Genomic DNA, 15,235 nt, shown 5'->3' with positions numbered 1-15,235 from the left:
AAAAAAAAAAAAAAAAAAAAGAAATAGAGGGTTGATGAACGAAAATCAAGATTAAAGATCTGTTGATGAAACACTGATAATAAGGTATGACTTTTTTATTTCACTATTTTTTTATTCCCTTTGATCGATTGTCAGATGCTGATAAGGAACTGTCACCTGCTTTCGTGGATTGTTTCGGAATTGAAATTAACCCTTGCTCGGGGTTTTGGGATACCGATTTCGCTGGGGAATCGACGATTTTTTTTTTCGGTCGTTCGGTTGAGCGCCGGCAATTTTATCAACCCCTGTGAGTTTTGAACGGGGTGCGGTGTGACTAAAATGTCGCAGTACAGTAGGTCGCTGGCAGTGGGGGTTGAAAAAGGACGGGGAAAAAAAAGAGTAAAGGAGGAAACAAGTTTGGTCGTACGGTGGAAACGCGCGTTGAGGATCGGGTAAGGCTCCGCGACGGACCCGAGGGTCGCACTATCAGGACGGCACGCGAGTTTCGATTTATTTCCGTGGAAAGAAACACTCCCGGGCTCCGCGCTATTTTAAGTGAAACGCCCGGGTCCCTGACTGACAACTTTTTTTTTCGTTCATTTTTTTTTACTCCGTCACTTTTCTATCCTGGCGACCTTCGGGCGTTTCCGTTTTCCAGAGTTACTGAAATTTCGGTTTAACCAAATCGTATGGTTAATTGGCAGCCACCTTGACACTCTATATGGACACTGTCGATTATTAATCGTCCGATTGGGTCCATTGGGACTTGTTCTGAGCCCTAAATATCTTTATTCCCATTTTAAGTGAAACGCCCGGGTCCCTCACTGAAAACTTTTTTTTTTATTTATTTTTTTTTTACTCCGTCACTTTCCACCCCTGGCGACCTTCGGGCGTTTCCGTTTTCCAGAGTTACTGAAATTTCGGTTTAACCAAATCGTATGGTTAATTGGCAGCCACCTTGACACTCTATATGGACACTGTCGATTATTAATCGTCCGATTGGGTCCATTGGGACTTGTTCTGAGCCCTAAATATATTTATTCCCATTTTAAGTGAAACGCCCGGGTCCCTGACTGAAAACTTTTTTTTTTATTTATTTTTTTTTACTCCGTCACTTTCCACCCCTGGCGACCTTCGGGCGTTTCCGTTTTCCAGAGTTACTGAAATTTCGGTTTAACCAAATCGTATGGTTAATTGGCAGCCACCTTGACACTCTATATGGACACTGTCAATTATTAATCGTCCGATTGGGTCCATTGGGACTTGTTCTGGGCCCTAAATATCTTTATTTCCATTTTAAGGAAAAAGCCACGTTCCATATTCATCATTTTGAACGGTTGGTTGATCCACGTCATGAATCATCAGGGGGATCGTTATGGTACCCATCATCCACCTTATGGGGTTGGACGACGCGTGCTGTTACGGGAATGTATGGGGTGATAGGTTTGTATATATATATGTATATATTTTCTAGCAGTCATAGGGGAATTGACTGATTTCAATTTTTCTACTTAACGCGATATATACAATTTGATATTTGCATTTTTAGCCCCAGGACATGATTTATGCTTGGGGGTTGCTTCTTGTTAAGGTACTCGTATTCGGACAACTGTCGATACTCGTGTCGAGTATCTAATTAGCATTGGACTGGTTTGCGGGAAGATTTGATGAAACTATGGAAAATTAGGAAAAAATTTTTGTATTTTTTTTTTTTTAACGGTTTCATCTCCAGTCTTTACTTTCTGAGAAAGCCGCTGTCCGTATCGTTGGCCCTTTTTAATAATTCAGCATGCTGCCGGGTACGTTAATATTCATCTTTACTTCCGGCAAAAGGTGCCGGGAATCTTTTTCACAAAGGGACTAAAATATCGCGTTGTCATTGATGACAACGTCGTGCACCAACTTAAAATGTCATAAATATTGCGCCCGCGCGCGTTTACAATTTATACGGTGATGTATATATGTATACGTTTATTCAGATATAGATATACCGTACAGCTTTTACCCACTTCGCTCCCCGCGTGGCTCGCGACATTCTAAATTTGCATATTTTTAAAGCCGCCAGTCGCAAAGGACCAGACAGTCACAAAGGCGCCGCCTTTTGCTCCCATCCTCGTCTCTGTGTATACACCTGGAATCCCGTGACTGCAATTCTAATTCCTGAACGAGATTCAACGCGGAATCTTTAATCGTGTTAAAACGATCGGCAGAATCTACGAGTCTCTTGAGAATTTTCAGAAGAAACGTGGAATTCATTTTCTTTTTTTTTTTGAATTAAATTCTTATCAGTTTTTGAAAAAATTTTTTTTTTTACTTCGTATCGACGTATAATTTTTGCGTATGGTACTGTGAAGTATATAGTATATGCATATAAGAATTCAGGCTAGGTTCACGGAGTGAAGTTCTTCAAAAGGCTTTGATTAAAAGTTGAAGTTACTTAACGTCCCCATTACGTGAAATAAGTTAGGCATTAAGTTCTTTAATTAATACGTGAATTGAGGGCGTTCAAAAGAAGAAGGTGAATCAGATGTTAGCAAAATGTTGAGAAGAAAAGAGAGGAGTGTAGAAATTAACACGTCAAGGTAGAGCGTCCGTTTTATTAAACGTCAAAGAAGTAATTTTAACGTAAATTAAAAGAAAAAAAAGTTTACTAACGAATTTCTTCTGAACGAATATTTCAAAAAAAATTTAATCAGCGTTTTCAAAAATATTTCGTGCCTCTGTCTAATCACTTACGTTTTTATTTTTTCTATTTTAATCTATTACGAGCCACACTTGACCGTGTAACACGGTATTTGTACATTTTGCAAAAATTGAAATATTTCATATAAAAAACTTAGGCAAATGACAGAAAACGCTTAAATGATTATTGAAAATGGTTTTTTGTACTTGGAATTTGCAAGGAATTAGGATTGTAGTATTTCGAGATAGTTGAAAATTGGAAAATACGTTGACGCAATGGACACTTAGGAATATAGAATGATTCATAATTATATGAAATAAATATACGAAATTTCCAATTTCGCAATCACGAGTAATGAGTATACATATATATATATACAATGCATGTACATATATGTCATACAGGGTCAGACGGTCGTCGATGACTATGCATATATTAATGTTAGGATGCTTCCAGCATATTGGAAAATGTTAATGAAAAGGAGGAAAGTCATTTCTTCCTAAAACGGCCTCAGGCAATTTTTTGGGATTCACGAAAAATGAGAAAATCCCAAAAACGAAACAACACGTTAACGACGGTACGTCACCATTGACGTATCGACAAACGTTAAAGACCGATAGTGTGGTGGGGATAGGACTGTATAAAAGAGTAGAAAATTTTTCAAAAAAACATCAGTCCCACGACAACAATCTACCTGAAATCAATACAGTTCTCCGATAGAGTGAAAATCAAGATGTTCAAGTATTTGATTTTCTTCGCCCTGCTGGCATTTGCCGTTGGCATGCCTGAAGGTAATTAATTTTATTTTGTTAATTCTTTCATAACAAAAAACTATTTTTTATCGTCCCAGACGAAAATGAATTTTTTTTTGGTTGCCGACCACCACCAAAAATATCTTTCAAGTTAGTCTAATCAAACTTGAACCTGCTATTCGACGATTAAAATTACAATATTAAATTTTGGATTATCGATTTCGTAAAAAATAGTAGAGTAATTTCAATACCCAATTTCTATTATTTTTTTTTATAGCCATGCGTAATCGTCGTTCACCATGGGGTAATTACGGTTACGGAGGTGGAAATTCTGGCTCCAACGCCGCAGCCAACAGCTTCTCCAGTGGATTCGGCGGTGGCTACCCTGGAGGTTACGGAGGATTCGGAGGTGGCTTCAGTGGCGCCAGCGCCCAGGCTAATTCCTTCGGCCAAGGTTTCGGAGGCTATGGAAAATAGCATCACCCCCAGAAAACCCTGATCAACAATCCCGACAGAAACGAATAGAAAAAATCGCTAAAAGCACTGAACGAATAATAAAATAAAAAAGAGCTGCCACATAAATCTGTGATTAAAACCAAAATTTATTCACACCTTCGCCCTGTACAATATCAATTATCGAATATACGGAGGATGTCTCACAAAAATGTGACTGTCAAGAGATATCGAGTGGGTCGTAACAGTGTAAAAAGAAACGAAAAAAAAGAGGGTGACTATCCCTTCTAACACCTGTATCATCCATGCGAGGCCCCGGACCATGGATCGACCAAAGAATCCCTCGAAAGGTCTTTAAAAAATTAATACTATTATAAATCATCGGCGATAAGGGATCAGGACCCTAATGTGAGGACATCACCACTACCAGGTCGTTTTGGTGAAGCTGGTCTCACTGGTGTCACCCTAACCTTCGTGAGTACCTATACCACCACCTTCAGCCAGCTTGTCTCAGGGTTCATCCCCACCAGAAGAATCAGTGGACCGTACCCCCGAAGTGCACCCTGAACTCCACCAGAGTCCTACGTCCGGGGCTATCCTGCCTGAAGATCAGATAAAAACACGAGAGGCTCCGTTTGGTTTGTCACCGGTGGGTTGCTGGTGCTGATGGTCGTAGGTAGCGAAGGATAAAGATAGTGCAAAGAAATGTGAAAGAGAGAGCCGGAGGAGAGGAGAGCCAGGCTGGAGGGGGGAGACAGGATTTATAGGACTTGTCTGGGAGGGAATCAAGGCTCGGTGTTTCTCTCCTTCCACATCCCGCAGCATCCTGACTCTCGTGGAACCCAATTAATTTGGACGACAGTCCCAAAAGATTCCGCCTTTGGCTTCGCCACGGACCCTGGGCGCCTACGGCCTAACCTAACCTCACTTCGCGTTTCTTCCCAACACAAATTGGAGGATCTTACCGGAGACGCCTGATACAGGTTGCCTCTCGATCAATCTGGTCCTTGGTCCAGAATACTCTTCGGACCTCTTAAAATTTAAGGATTTCATATGTTGCAAATATTATTATTATTTTTTTTTTGAAATTCGCTGTAATTCTCAGCGATAATTTTTACGAGAGAAATCATTTTTCTGTTTTGCATTTCTAATTTATTTTATCGCTCGCTGCATTTTTTTATCTTTTCTTTTTTATTCTGTGTACGCTGGAATATCGATTGATTTTCGAAATTTTGTACGAGTTATCCTCGCGACGTTTCGTCCCTTTGAAATATAATACCCTATTCGTCTTCTTACGTTTCCACTTTTTTTTTATCTTCTGTCTCCCTCTCTCTCCCTCTCTCAATCTTTTAGACCCTCTTGGAAATTCTCGAAGCAAAGTACAAAATCTCCGCACGATCCTCCCACGAAAATTGGTACGATCTCCTAAAGCGATATACCGCATGCAGTGGTACCCCAGCTGAGAAGCACCAATCAAATTTGACAGCTGTCAAACTACGCCTTTGTCATCTAGAATACAGTTGGTGGGTTTGGGCCGAAGGAATTTTTATAAAAATATTTATACTGTCATTAATGTTATAATCAATTGACATATATCTCATATTTCGATGCCTCTACTAAAACAACAGTGGCAAATGTCATCCCGGTTTCGAGCGTCTGGAAAATCATTAAAAATAAGTCAAATCCTTTTCCCCCTTATGACGCAACGTTAAACCAATTTTTTTTTTCAACCAGCTGGAACAGACGTACAACTATCGTAGATACCAATTCAGCCTTTAAGAGCGTACCAGTTGAATTTATTTATCCTTTGTGTTGCCATCTTGATTATAACGTACAGTCATACCCAATTAACGTTAAGTCACGCAGCTGGCTCTTTGCACCTAAGTCATACACATCAGCCAACTGCCAACTGTGTAATACAAAGTAGGTGAGTAGGTACGGGATAGCTTTAATTGGTAGCTTTGAAACTCTGACGAAAGTCGAATTTCCTATTAGACCCAAAAGTACAAAGGGATGTTAATAATGCGAAAAGGACGAAATTACGTAAACCTCCTCGTACTCGTAAGCCTCCCTCTCACTCAATCCTAATTTACCATGAACTTGACGACGTGCGATGTACATGCCTTCTTTGCATGCGGTACGAAGGAAAAACCCTTTTCCAACACCCGACCCAATTTCGGCAGTTATAATAAAATTGGGGACCACCCTACCTAAATTTAATCAAATTTACCGAAATTTACTCGAAATAAAAATGTCAACTTGTCAGCCCACCACCTGTTACCGTAACTACGTATAAACGAATGCCATGGGGATATTCTACCCCATGCTCAATAATGTAAAATTTCAAGCTACCACCTAGAAAGCATAACCAGTCAGCAGTTACATACTGGGTGGGTTTATGTGATTTCGAGTCGGTGGCGGATCTTTAGAAAATTTAACCCTTTTGTATCACCCTCGTAAATAAATCGAAAATTTCTCGCCCGCGTGGTAGTCACGTTTTATGATGTACAAGATATATATATGTATATTCTTAGCAAGTAAATTATAAATTATATATATATGTATATATAACATTTATAATTTACTTGCTAAGAATTTCGGAATCCCGAGTGTAATTCTTATTTATAGAGCACCGATACCAGATTCGTCGGTCGATAACAGCGCAAGCCGCCTGACGATCTTAGGGACGGTTGATATTTTGAAAAAAATTTGAATTTCAAATTGACCCTCAACCGAAAAGCTATTCGATTCCGTAGTAACAATGCGATGGGAAAGTTTTCGTAATAAAATATATTTTTCGTCCAAATGATTATATATCGCGAATAAGCCGTGACCTTTTTTTTCGGTTCCGAAAAATTTTTCTTGTTTACGAAAAAAAAAAAAAAAATTGAGGTTGGATCGTTTGCTCCAATTTTCGCGCGTCCAATTGGATTGTCAACTGTTATTTGTTTATTTCCTTTTTTTTTCGCCACCCTTCGTTCTTTTAACGCCACCGTCGTCGACCTTTATTACGGTTTGCCAGTCTCGTCGTCGGGACGCGGCTTTCCTGTCTCACCGTATATAATAAAAACTCGTGGAATATCGTTAGGAGACGATACTGCCCTATTATACCTCCTTAGAATCGTTTAGTGGCTTCCGAGTCAAACGTCCGTAATGGATTGTAACAATAAGTCACGTCTCTTTAACGAGCAATATATATAAAAGAACAATAATGCGATAGCCCCGACGATAAAACCAATTGCAGAGTCGAAAAGGGTAAGGTATAAAGGACATTACGTAATTTTATCGTGCGAGACTGTTGCCAACTTAATAAAATAAAATTTCACAATTAAATTAAAATCCAGTTCCAGCTGCTTGTCGATCTTAAATATTTTCATGGATAAATAAAATTCAATTGGTCGTCAACATTAAAAATACCAATTCCCTGTCGAACCAATTTTTCCCAACCAATTCAATATCCAGTTGGCTAAATACGTACATTCAATCGCATTTCCACAATACATCCTACCCGCGGATATACTGCCGATACTTTTATTATCCAGTTGGCTAAATATATTAGGTAGCTCAACGTAATAAGCACGTCTGTAATAGGTTCATATTCTCGGGTACGTGCAAGAAACGCAAACGAACTCACGCAAGCTAAATACGAGACGTCTCGAGTTACCAATTGTTTTTTACCAGTCGCTCGCGAGGAATCCACAAAGTAAAAAGAAGAAAAATAAAATGCGACCTGCTGCCGCCGGGGTGCGGCCTCGGATAAAAGAAATGCGTTTATATTACAATCGCAAGAATGTAATTAAAGAACGAAAAATAAAGGTTCGTTTATGAGCGCTTCGATAAGAAATTAAATATATCTTCCTTTTTCCTCCCCTTTTAATACACGGTGGTCACATTGTCCCGCAATAAATCCAATAGGCTCATCGATATCGTATACACACGTAAAACCGACTGTACTACGAAAAAACAAAATATTCCCAAGTTATCCGACCTACGAATCATGAAAAAAAAATCTCATGAATCTACTAATTTACAGTTCCATCCGCTATTCCACCCGCGATAACACCTAACGACTAATCAACTCGCCAATTTGGACAAGCTTTAATTACCAAAATAAAATTTTATCATTCCAATCAAGATTTAATCTCCCGTTTCCAGAAAATACAAAAAATTCGTTTCATCCGTTTTCAAAAATTTTCTGTTTTTAAAAACAAAATTGTCAAAATTTGTTTTTTTTTTTTTTCTAATTTCACTCCAGTCAAAAAAACCGCTGAATCTTCACTATGCTCTTGTAACCATCCTGCGTTTACGAGTATCGTCCCTTGTATTATTGGGAGCTCATAAACACGAGGAACGACAAGAATGGCGCAAGCACCGGCAGATAAGTCCCAGTCCCATGATATTTATGGGGAGCAATTAAAGAGAGCGTATAAACGCAAGGACGAGGACGTGGATACGCCATAGGCGTCCACGTACGAAGATATACAAACTGTGAATACATATATACATACACACAGTACGTAAACCCACCTATCGATGCGACGATAGGAAACACTTTGGTGGCGAGAAGAAGGTTACTGGACACGGGGGTTCGGAAAATACATGGGAAAGCATGCAGATAGAAATCACCATGCCATAAATAGAAGCGGTAATTGGGGAATCGTTCGAAAGCATAAAACTTAACAGAGTCCGATACTCCCCATGCGCTCCGTTCCGTAGCTTCTTTGCAGACAACGGCTACCGTCTCGTCCCGTCTCCTTCCCCGGTCTCGTTCGCGCCCCCATGTAAACGCCACCCGTTTAATTTCCAGTAATCTCCGATCCCACTCGAAAAACGTCCCGTACATATTCCATTCCTGACCCAGGTCCGATCAGCCATTTTTCTTCGTTCCTCGGGCCCTGGCAACCCCATCGGAAAAATATTCCAACCCTATTATCGCACGTGTCCCGATGCCCATAGTCCAGACCCAGGAGCGTCCATATCCTCATTTATTTCCTTGCTGTCGCTACTTGAGAAATTCCTAACACGAAAACACAGCCAGTGCATTCTTTACCGTATGCGTCGGGAGTCCTGATACTCAATATAATGCAACTGCATACCGGCCTGAACGGTCGTACGATAAATATGACGAAATTGAAAAAAAAAGAAAAAAAAAAAGAATTACACACAGCACGTAATGCGACCATTACGAATTTTTTTCTGTCCCGACCTAATCAACGGGATAATTTTATCGTTGCAAAATCGTCAGTGCGGTCGGGTTGGTATATTTGCCGCAGGTGCAGGTGCCTTAAGTGCAGGTTATCGTTTGGCAATGGGCGTAGCGAACCTAAAGGGTTTCATGGGCAGCCAAAGGTATTTACTAAATTATTATCTAGAGCCGTCCCCAGCTTTGGCTGTGCTGATTTGCTGGGTCGGTCGGCGGGGGGAGGGAGGGGGTCGACGGCAGTCGCGTTTTGTAAACCCGCACAGTAGTGTAACCAGTAGTTATTGACCGGCGGCAGGGCCACCCCCCGCTCCTATGTTCAACGAAATCCCCCATTCCGCTGGATCAGGTATTAATATACCGTCCCTGCCTATGAACACGACCATATGGTACGACATGTGCATTCCCTGCAATCCTCGCCATGTGGCCCTATGCACTTTTTCCCCATATTCGGATTTCTGCATAAAAACACGAGACCCAGTCCGTTAGGTTGGCAATAGCTACTCGCTTAGCAAATTATGCGTAACCGAACCCCGCGGACTATTCATAACTCGCGCGCATCGATGTGGCACGCGTCATGAATGGACTGATCCCCTAATGCGAAGTTGGGTTTTGCCATGGTTAAGGTTATCAGTATTTTTTTTTTTTTTTTTTTTTTTTTTTTTTTTTTTTTTTTTTTTTTTTTTTTTTTTTTTTTTTTTTTTTTAAGGAAACACCTGTCGTATTATCAAAAATTATATTCCGGATACGATTAATCGTGTATATTGGGATTTAATCGCAGTCGTAGGGTCACTGTTGGTAATGAACTCTGAAAATTTGTGTGCGGTTATGTAAGGCGTTACGTCATAGTAGTAAATTATGTAATACGCGGATACGTATAAATGAAAAAATGCAGATAAGCCTTATCCGCGAGAGCTAGGTTGGTTGGGTTGGTGGCTTTCGGGATAATTATGGTCATATATGGAATTTAGGTGTCGGGGTACGAAAGGTAGGTTGAAATGGAAAAATATATGGTTTGCCGTGATACGTGGTTACTTGAAAAGAATGCAGATCGTTGTGCGTTAAAAAGTTGCTTTGCGTAAACGGTATGAGGCGCTTGTGAAAACGCAAGAAACAAAGGGAATAAGGAGTGAGGATATGATCGAACCGGTTGTAATAATAAAAAGCCACTCGTTTTATACCGTGACATTCTCTATTTCCCTAATTCCGAGACGGGACTCTAACATCGGCGCAAAACACGGTCGGCCGGGTCGTACGACTGGGAATATAAAGTCTCGACAGGACGAAAAGTGGACGGCGAGTGTCGCGCTAAAGAAAATGTTGAATGAGTCGGAATGCGGTGGGTTACGCTTTGCCTGGTTGACGCCCGTTGGATGGAGAAGGACGTGAGATGGGGGAGGGTTGATGGTGGGAGAGAGATGAAAATAAAAGGAGGAAGATACTCGGTTGGCTTATAAGCGACGAAATAAAATATGTCGTCGGGCTGGCTCCTTGATTTATGATGGCAGATGGTGCGGCTACCTATGGGACTTATAATAGACGGTATATTTAGTAATCCTACACCATATATGCATACGTGGGACGGGTCGCATCGCAGGTGCCACATGATCGTACGGTCCCAACAAGAGCAATCTACATTATTGTTGTTCGATCCTTATACCTTGCTGCTTGGTATTAAGGAGATTTCTCAAGAGAGTGTCAGTTTCGGGATAGCCAGAGATACCTCAGGATTTAAGATGCTGGATGATAAACGGAATGCAGCTTATTGGTGCATCTCTTATTGGGGATGTATATGTATGGGTTTCTTGGTAGGATCGAAATGATATCCTGAAAGTGTTAAGAGCAATAAAGTTATCAAAATAAATCTTGTTGCCCGTTCATTGGCTTTTACTTACTTTATTTAATGGATGATACCCCGAGATGTTCCTGGTTTCCTTCTGGAAAGTTTGTAGGATACTTTCAATTAAGAGAACCTGGAGAGCTCGAATCACTGGGAAGGAAAGAGTTTCTTGGTAAATGTTGAGGGATGTCTTGGGAAGGTTTTTTTATATGTCAAATTTATTATTATTATTGTGTTGATACTTATTGACGTTGATAAAATGCACGCGAGCGTTTTTATTGAATACGGAATTGGTTGACATGAATTTTCTGTGAAACGACAAACAAGCTCTCTTGTCGATGAATAAATTTGAAAGTTGAACTTCCGAATGGGATGATACGTATTCCAGGTAAGAACAGAAGCCAGCAGGCAATGAATGAGAGGGTCAAAAAGTGTAAGGGAGTGTTATTATATGAATGTCTGAGTGTGAAAGAGGAAGAGCGTTTAGGGTTCCTTCTGAGAAAACATTGGAAACGGCAACTGTGGAAATTCTTGCTTCTGGGAATACGTCCTGTCGGTATTTACTTACGTCCAGATAGCCAGTATTTGCTGAACGCATTTATTCAGGTGCCATTTCGATCCATTATCAGCAGATCGCTAATTGCTTGAAACGACTAGCTCGTCCAGCCACTGTGCACTCACGTTCCTTTGTCTATGACCGTCACAATTCCATTCCGTTCCGTTCCCTTTCCGTTATTGATGTTGTCTAGAAAAACATTCCGGGAAACGAAAGACCAGACAAACAGATCAGAAAGAACATAGCGGAGTACACGTCATGTACCGCTGTACCGAATAAATATTCTGATAAAAATCGACCGATACAGCAAGACTGAACGTTTGTACGATAGTTCATTTAAATTCCCACGCGTAGACCAGCGCTCTCTAGGCGCGTCGATTGGAACTACGCGAAACTGCACTGAAAAGAATATCGTGAAAGGAACTCAGTTGAAACAAGATGGCCGCCGTCCACGTGCCGCGAGAATTCGCCCATTCATAATACCGGCGTCGCGATGAATGTTTGATACGTCGATTTTTCGGCGTGGACGTTTCGTCGTCGTGCAACGTAGACGTCGTCGCGACGGCATGCGCCGCTCCTTGAATGCCGACCGTGGTAATAATTAATGGGGAAAGTGAGTGAGCCGCTTCTTGGAGGAAGCATTGTGCCAGGACTGAATTAAACATTGGCTCTCGACAGTGAAGCTGTGAGCCTCTTGGCGATGTCGTGACTAGGAACTATAGAGGTTAGGACACAGGCTGCAGAAAGGCTGGATGCTAGGTAGGTGGTAGCGACGTTAAGGGATGAGTGGTTCGAGGAGAGCTTGGTATGAGTTACAAGTCTGTTAAGGGATGGAGTTCGCTTGTTGGCAAGACTTGCCACTGTACAAACTGCTGTATTCCTGGGCATTGAATTATGTAACCTTCGAGACATATGAAGCTTGGGAGTTAATTCTGTCTGGTATTCGTTATTGTGTATATACAGAATGCACGGAAAGTAGTCTTCGGAATACCTTATACCTGTCTCTGAAGATAAACAGAAACGAAAATATGTCACGAGATAAAGGACAAAAAGTTATGTCCGAATTTATTTATGACAGCTATGCCATAGTATGGTCTTTAAAGAGATATAAGTCACAGTGCTTTATGCGTTACTGCGAATATTTTCATGTGAATGCCCGAAAGTCCAGAAGTTCTCAGGGAACCTGAATGGCATACTTTATCCATGGTAAAAGCGATCGAGGAAGGCACGCGACTGGCTATTAGTCAATCATGACGGTGAAGGCAGCGTCAGTCTGTGGTCTGCGTAAAAAAGGTCTGGGGAATCTTAAAGACCGAAAAAAGTCAGAAAAAGACAAGATAAATTCGGGACCCGCGCGGTAGATGGCGACGGGTGCCGATTACAGTAAAGTCGAGAGTGATGACCATTTGGATCAGAGAGACCGACAACGATGGTACCATGGTATCTACTTACGTACATAATACCTGTACCTATGTGCAGGCATGTCGGTTCGTCTGGTTTCCATCCAGAAATTTCTCAGTCGTTGAATTTGCTCCTCTTTTTTTTTGGCTAATCCATTTTTTCACTCCACGGTACATTGACTTTTTTTAATTCTCTTATTCGACGCTTTTGGTTTTATTCCTTTCAACTACGGTAGTGTTCTGGAGGGGACGATTCTAACTTGGTGAAAAGAATCCGCTATTTTTTTTACAAAATATTCTTGTGGCAGTAATAACGGTCCTGAGAGGTTTGATGATCAAATAGGAAATGGCGGTACGTTTTTTTTACAAACTTTCTTTGACTGGCCAACGTGGCATTTTTATTAAAGTTTTCGTTTGCCATAGATTCGTTTGGTGTTTTTTCTTTCAAGCCATTTTTCTCCCTTTCCGCAAAGCTTTTTTGCGCTCTTTCACGTCTCCCCCGTGAATGCAGTAATTTCTCTAATTACCCGCTATAGTCACAGCGACCACGGTAGGTACGATTAGCCCGTGATAAAATTCCGTGAAAACGAGTGACGAAATATATTTTTATTCACGGTACAGTTACGCCCAGTGTCTTTAAACGATGTACGCATGCTCATACAATTTTAATTACCCGACTAACACAGACTCAGTTAAAATACGATAAATTTTCTTGAATTTCCATTTTAAAAAATTACATCCCGCCCTCATTTCCATCCTCCAAAATTTTTTCGTCTAATCCTCAGACCCGACAGTCCCATAAAATCAAATTTCCCACGGTAAATTTCCGCGCGTGGCAATAACTTGCAAAGTAAAAAAAAGGAAGTAAAAAAAAACAAAATAAAAACAATTTCGCCCAATCCCACTCGACCAGCAGAATTGAAAGCGTGTAGCAAACCGATTCGTTACGCCTTCGACACGGTTGAATCGTTCACGTCGCAGGCTATTTAGTTCGATAATAAAAGATTATAATCCCAATCCTCGCAATAAAACCGTACGGACGTAGGACGTTCCGTACTTCCGTGTGAATGATCGTCCCAACGAAAATTCAACCGAAAACCGAAGCCGGTTGCAGTATTTTACGATCGGACGTAACAAGTTTCCAAACTACTCCGTTGGCGGCGCGCGCGATGCATTAGGACACAAAGGTATAAACACTTCGCTTACACTTTCCTACTCAAGGCCCAGCCACGAATGTGGGTACAACGCGACATACTTGTAGGTCCCCGTAAAACGGGGCCATATATCAGAAACGGACTACGATCCATCAGCGTGAAACGTTTATATGTTCCCCTCACCTTTTTTCCCCTTTTTTTTCCTACTCCTCTCGCTTCCACCAATGACAGTGCTATTTTTTATTGACTATCGTGGGACTTCGTTATTTTCAGAGAGGAAAGAACGAAGAGGCGGAAAGAAAAAGAAACAACAGATAATCATCCTTACCCGCCTACGCGTGCTATGCATTTTTTCTATCCTACCGGTACTACGTCTGGTAGCAATGAATGTCTATTCGTTGTTGTACTGTTTGAAGTAGCACAATGATGAAAAGTGAAGAGATGGTAAATTATATATATATATATTTTTTTAAGTAAATACTTCAACCGACAGTCATTCATCGACGTTTGTATTTTACTTGTTGTTTTTCCTCTTTTTAAGGTAGACGCGTGTTCGGTGCACGTATGGCCTGGCAATTCCGTGACTGTGCAGGGATCGACGAGTCGGATGTGATTTTCTCCCAAATTGGTAGGACGCTATAAATTAATGTCGCAGATCCTACCAAGGTATACATGGGAACACGGCACTATGCTCTTCGAAGATGCCGCCGGACTCCATTGTCTATTTAAAATAGTTTTCATTCCTGCGCGCCGCGACGACTGGTTCTCGAAAATAAAACGATCCTACAACCACGGCGCGTTCCAGTCAATAAAGTTAATCCGAACTGGCCGGTTGTTTATTGTTAATGAGGCAATTAATTTTTATGAACTCGCACCGCGCTACGCCGCTGCGATAAATTCGCGGAAATAACACGCAGGCTAATGCACCTCGTTCTCTATTTATAAAGATAAATTGATATCGAAGTGTATACGTCTGCTTATCACCCAGCCAATTATACGTACTACCGTTTGATCGTTAAAACTGTAACAAAATATCATAAATAAGAATTACGTTATTATTTTCATGATTCTGGTAATATTGGATTTTATTGAACGTCAATTATTAATTGCTTATTCGCTGGATGCATGGTGAATAAATTAATATAAAATTTTTTTTTTTTTTTTTTTTTTTTTTTTTTTTTTTTTTTTTTTTTTTTTTTTTTTTTTTTTTTTTTTTAT

The 15,235-nt window shown here is 40.7% G+C and overlaps 1 protein-coding gene and 1 long non-coding RNA gene across 2 annotated transcripts; both read left to right on the top strand.

Moving 5' to 3' along the window:
* Positions 1-3,346: 3,346 nt before the first annotated feature.
* Positions 3,347-3,996, top strand: LOC107275105 (keratin, type I cytoskeletal 10). Its single transcript, XM_015754908.2, has 2 exons — positions 3,347-3,453; positions 3,692-3,996. The coding sequence occupies exons 1-2, from the start codon at positions 3,396-3,398 to the stop codon at positions 3,889-3,891; spliced, it is 258 nt and encodes an 85-aa protein (XP_015610394.1). The 5' UTR covers positions 3,347-3,395; the 3' UTR covers positions 3,892-3,996.
* A 7,871-nt stretch (positions 3,997-11,867) lies between these two features.
* LOC107275107 lies at positions 11,868-15,084 on the top strand. The gene is made up of 3 exons (XR_001539620.2): positions 11,868-12,222; positions 14,291-14,461; positions 14,559-15,084. It is a non-coding gene; the product is annotated as an uncharacterized LOC107275107 (long non-coding RNA).
* Positions 15,085-15,235: the final 151 nt, after the last annotated feature.

Source organism: Cephus cinctus, unplaced genomic scaffold (genome assembly GCF_000341935.2).
Source record: "Cephus cinctus unplaced genomic scaffold, Ccin1 Ccin1_scaffold0123, whole genome shotgun sequence".
In the NCBI taxonomy this organism is placed as follows: Eukaryota; Metazoa; Arthropoda; class Insecta; order Hymenoptera; family Cephidae; genus Cephus; species Cephus cinctus.
Note: the sequence above shows the minus strand (reverse complement) of the source record. Positions and strands in the feature narration are given on the sequence as shown.

Coding starts and splice junctions, on each gene's coding strand:
- LOC107275105 (XM_015754908.2), top strand. CDS start 3,396: ATGTTCAAGTATTTGATTTTCTTCGCCCTGCTGGCATTTGCCGTTGGC. Junction 3,454..3,691: donor TGCCGTTGGCATGCCTGAAG/GTAATTAATTTT, acceptor TTTTTTTTATAG/CCATGCGTAATCGTCGTTCA.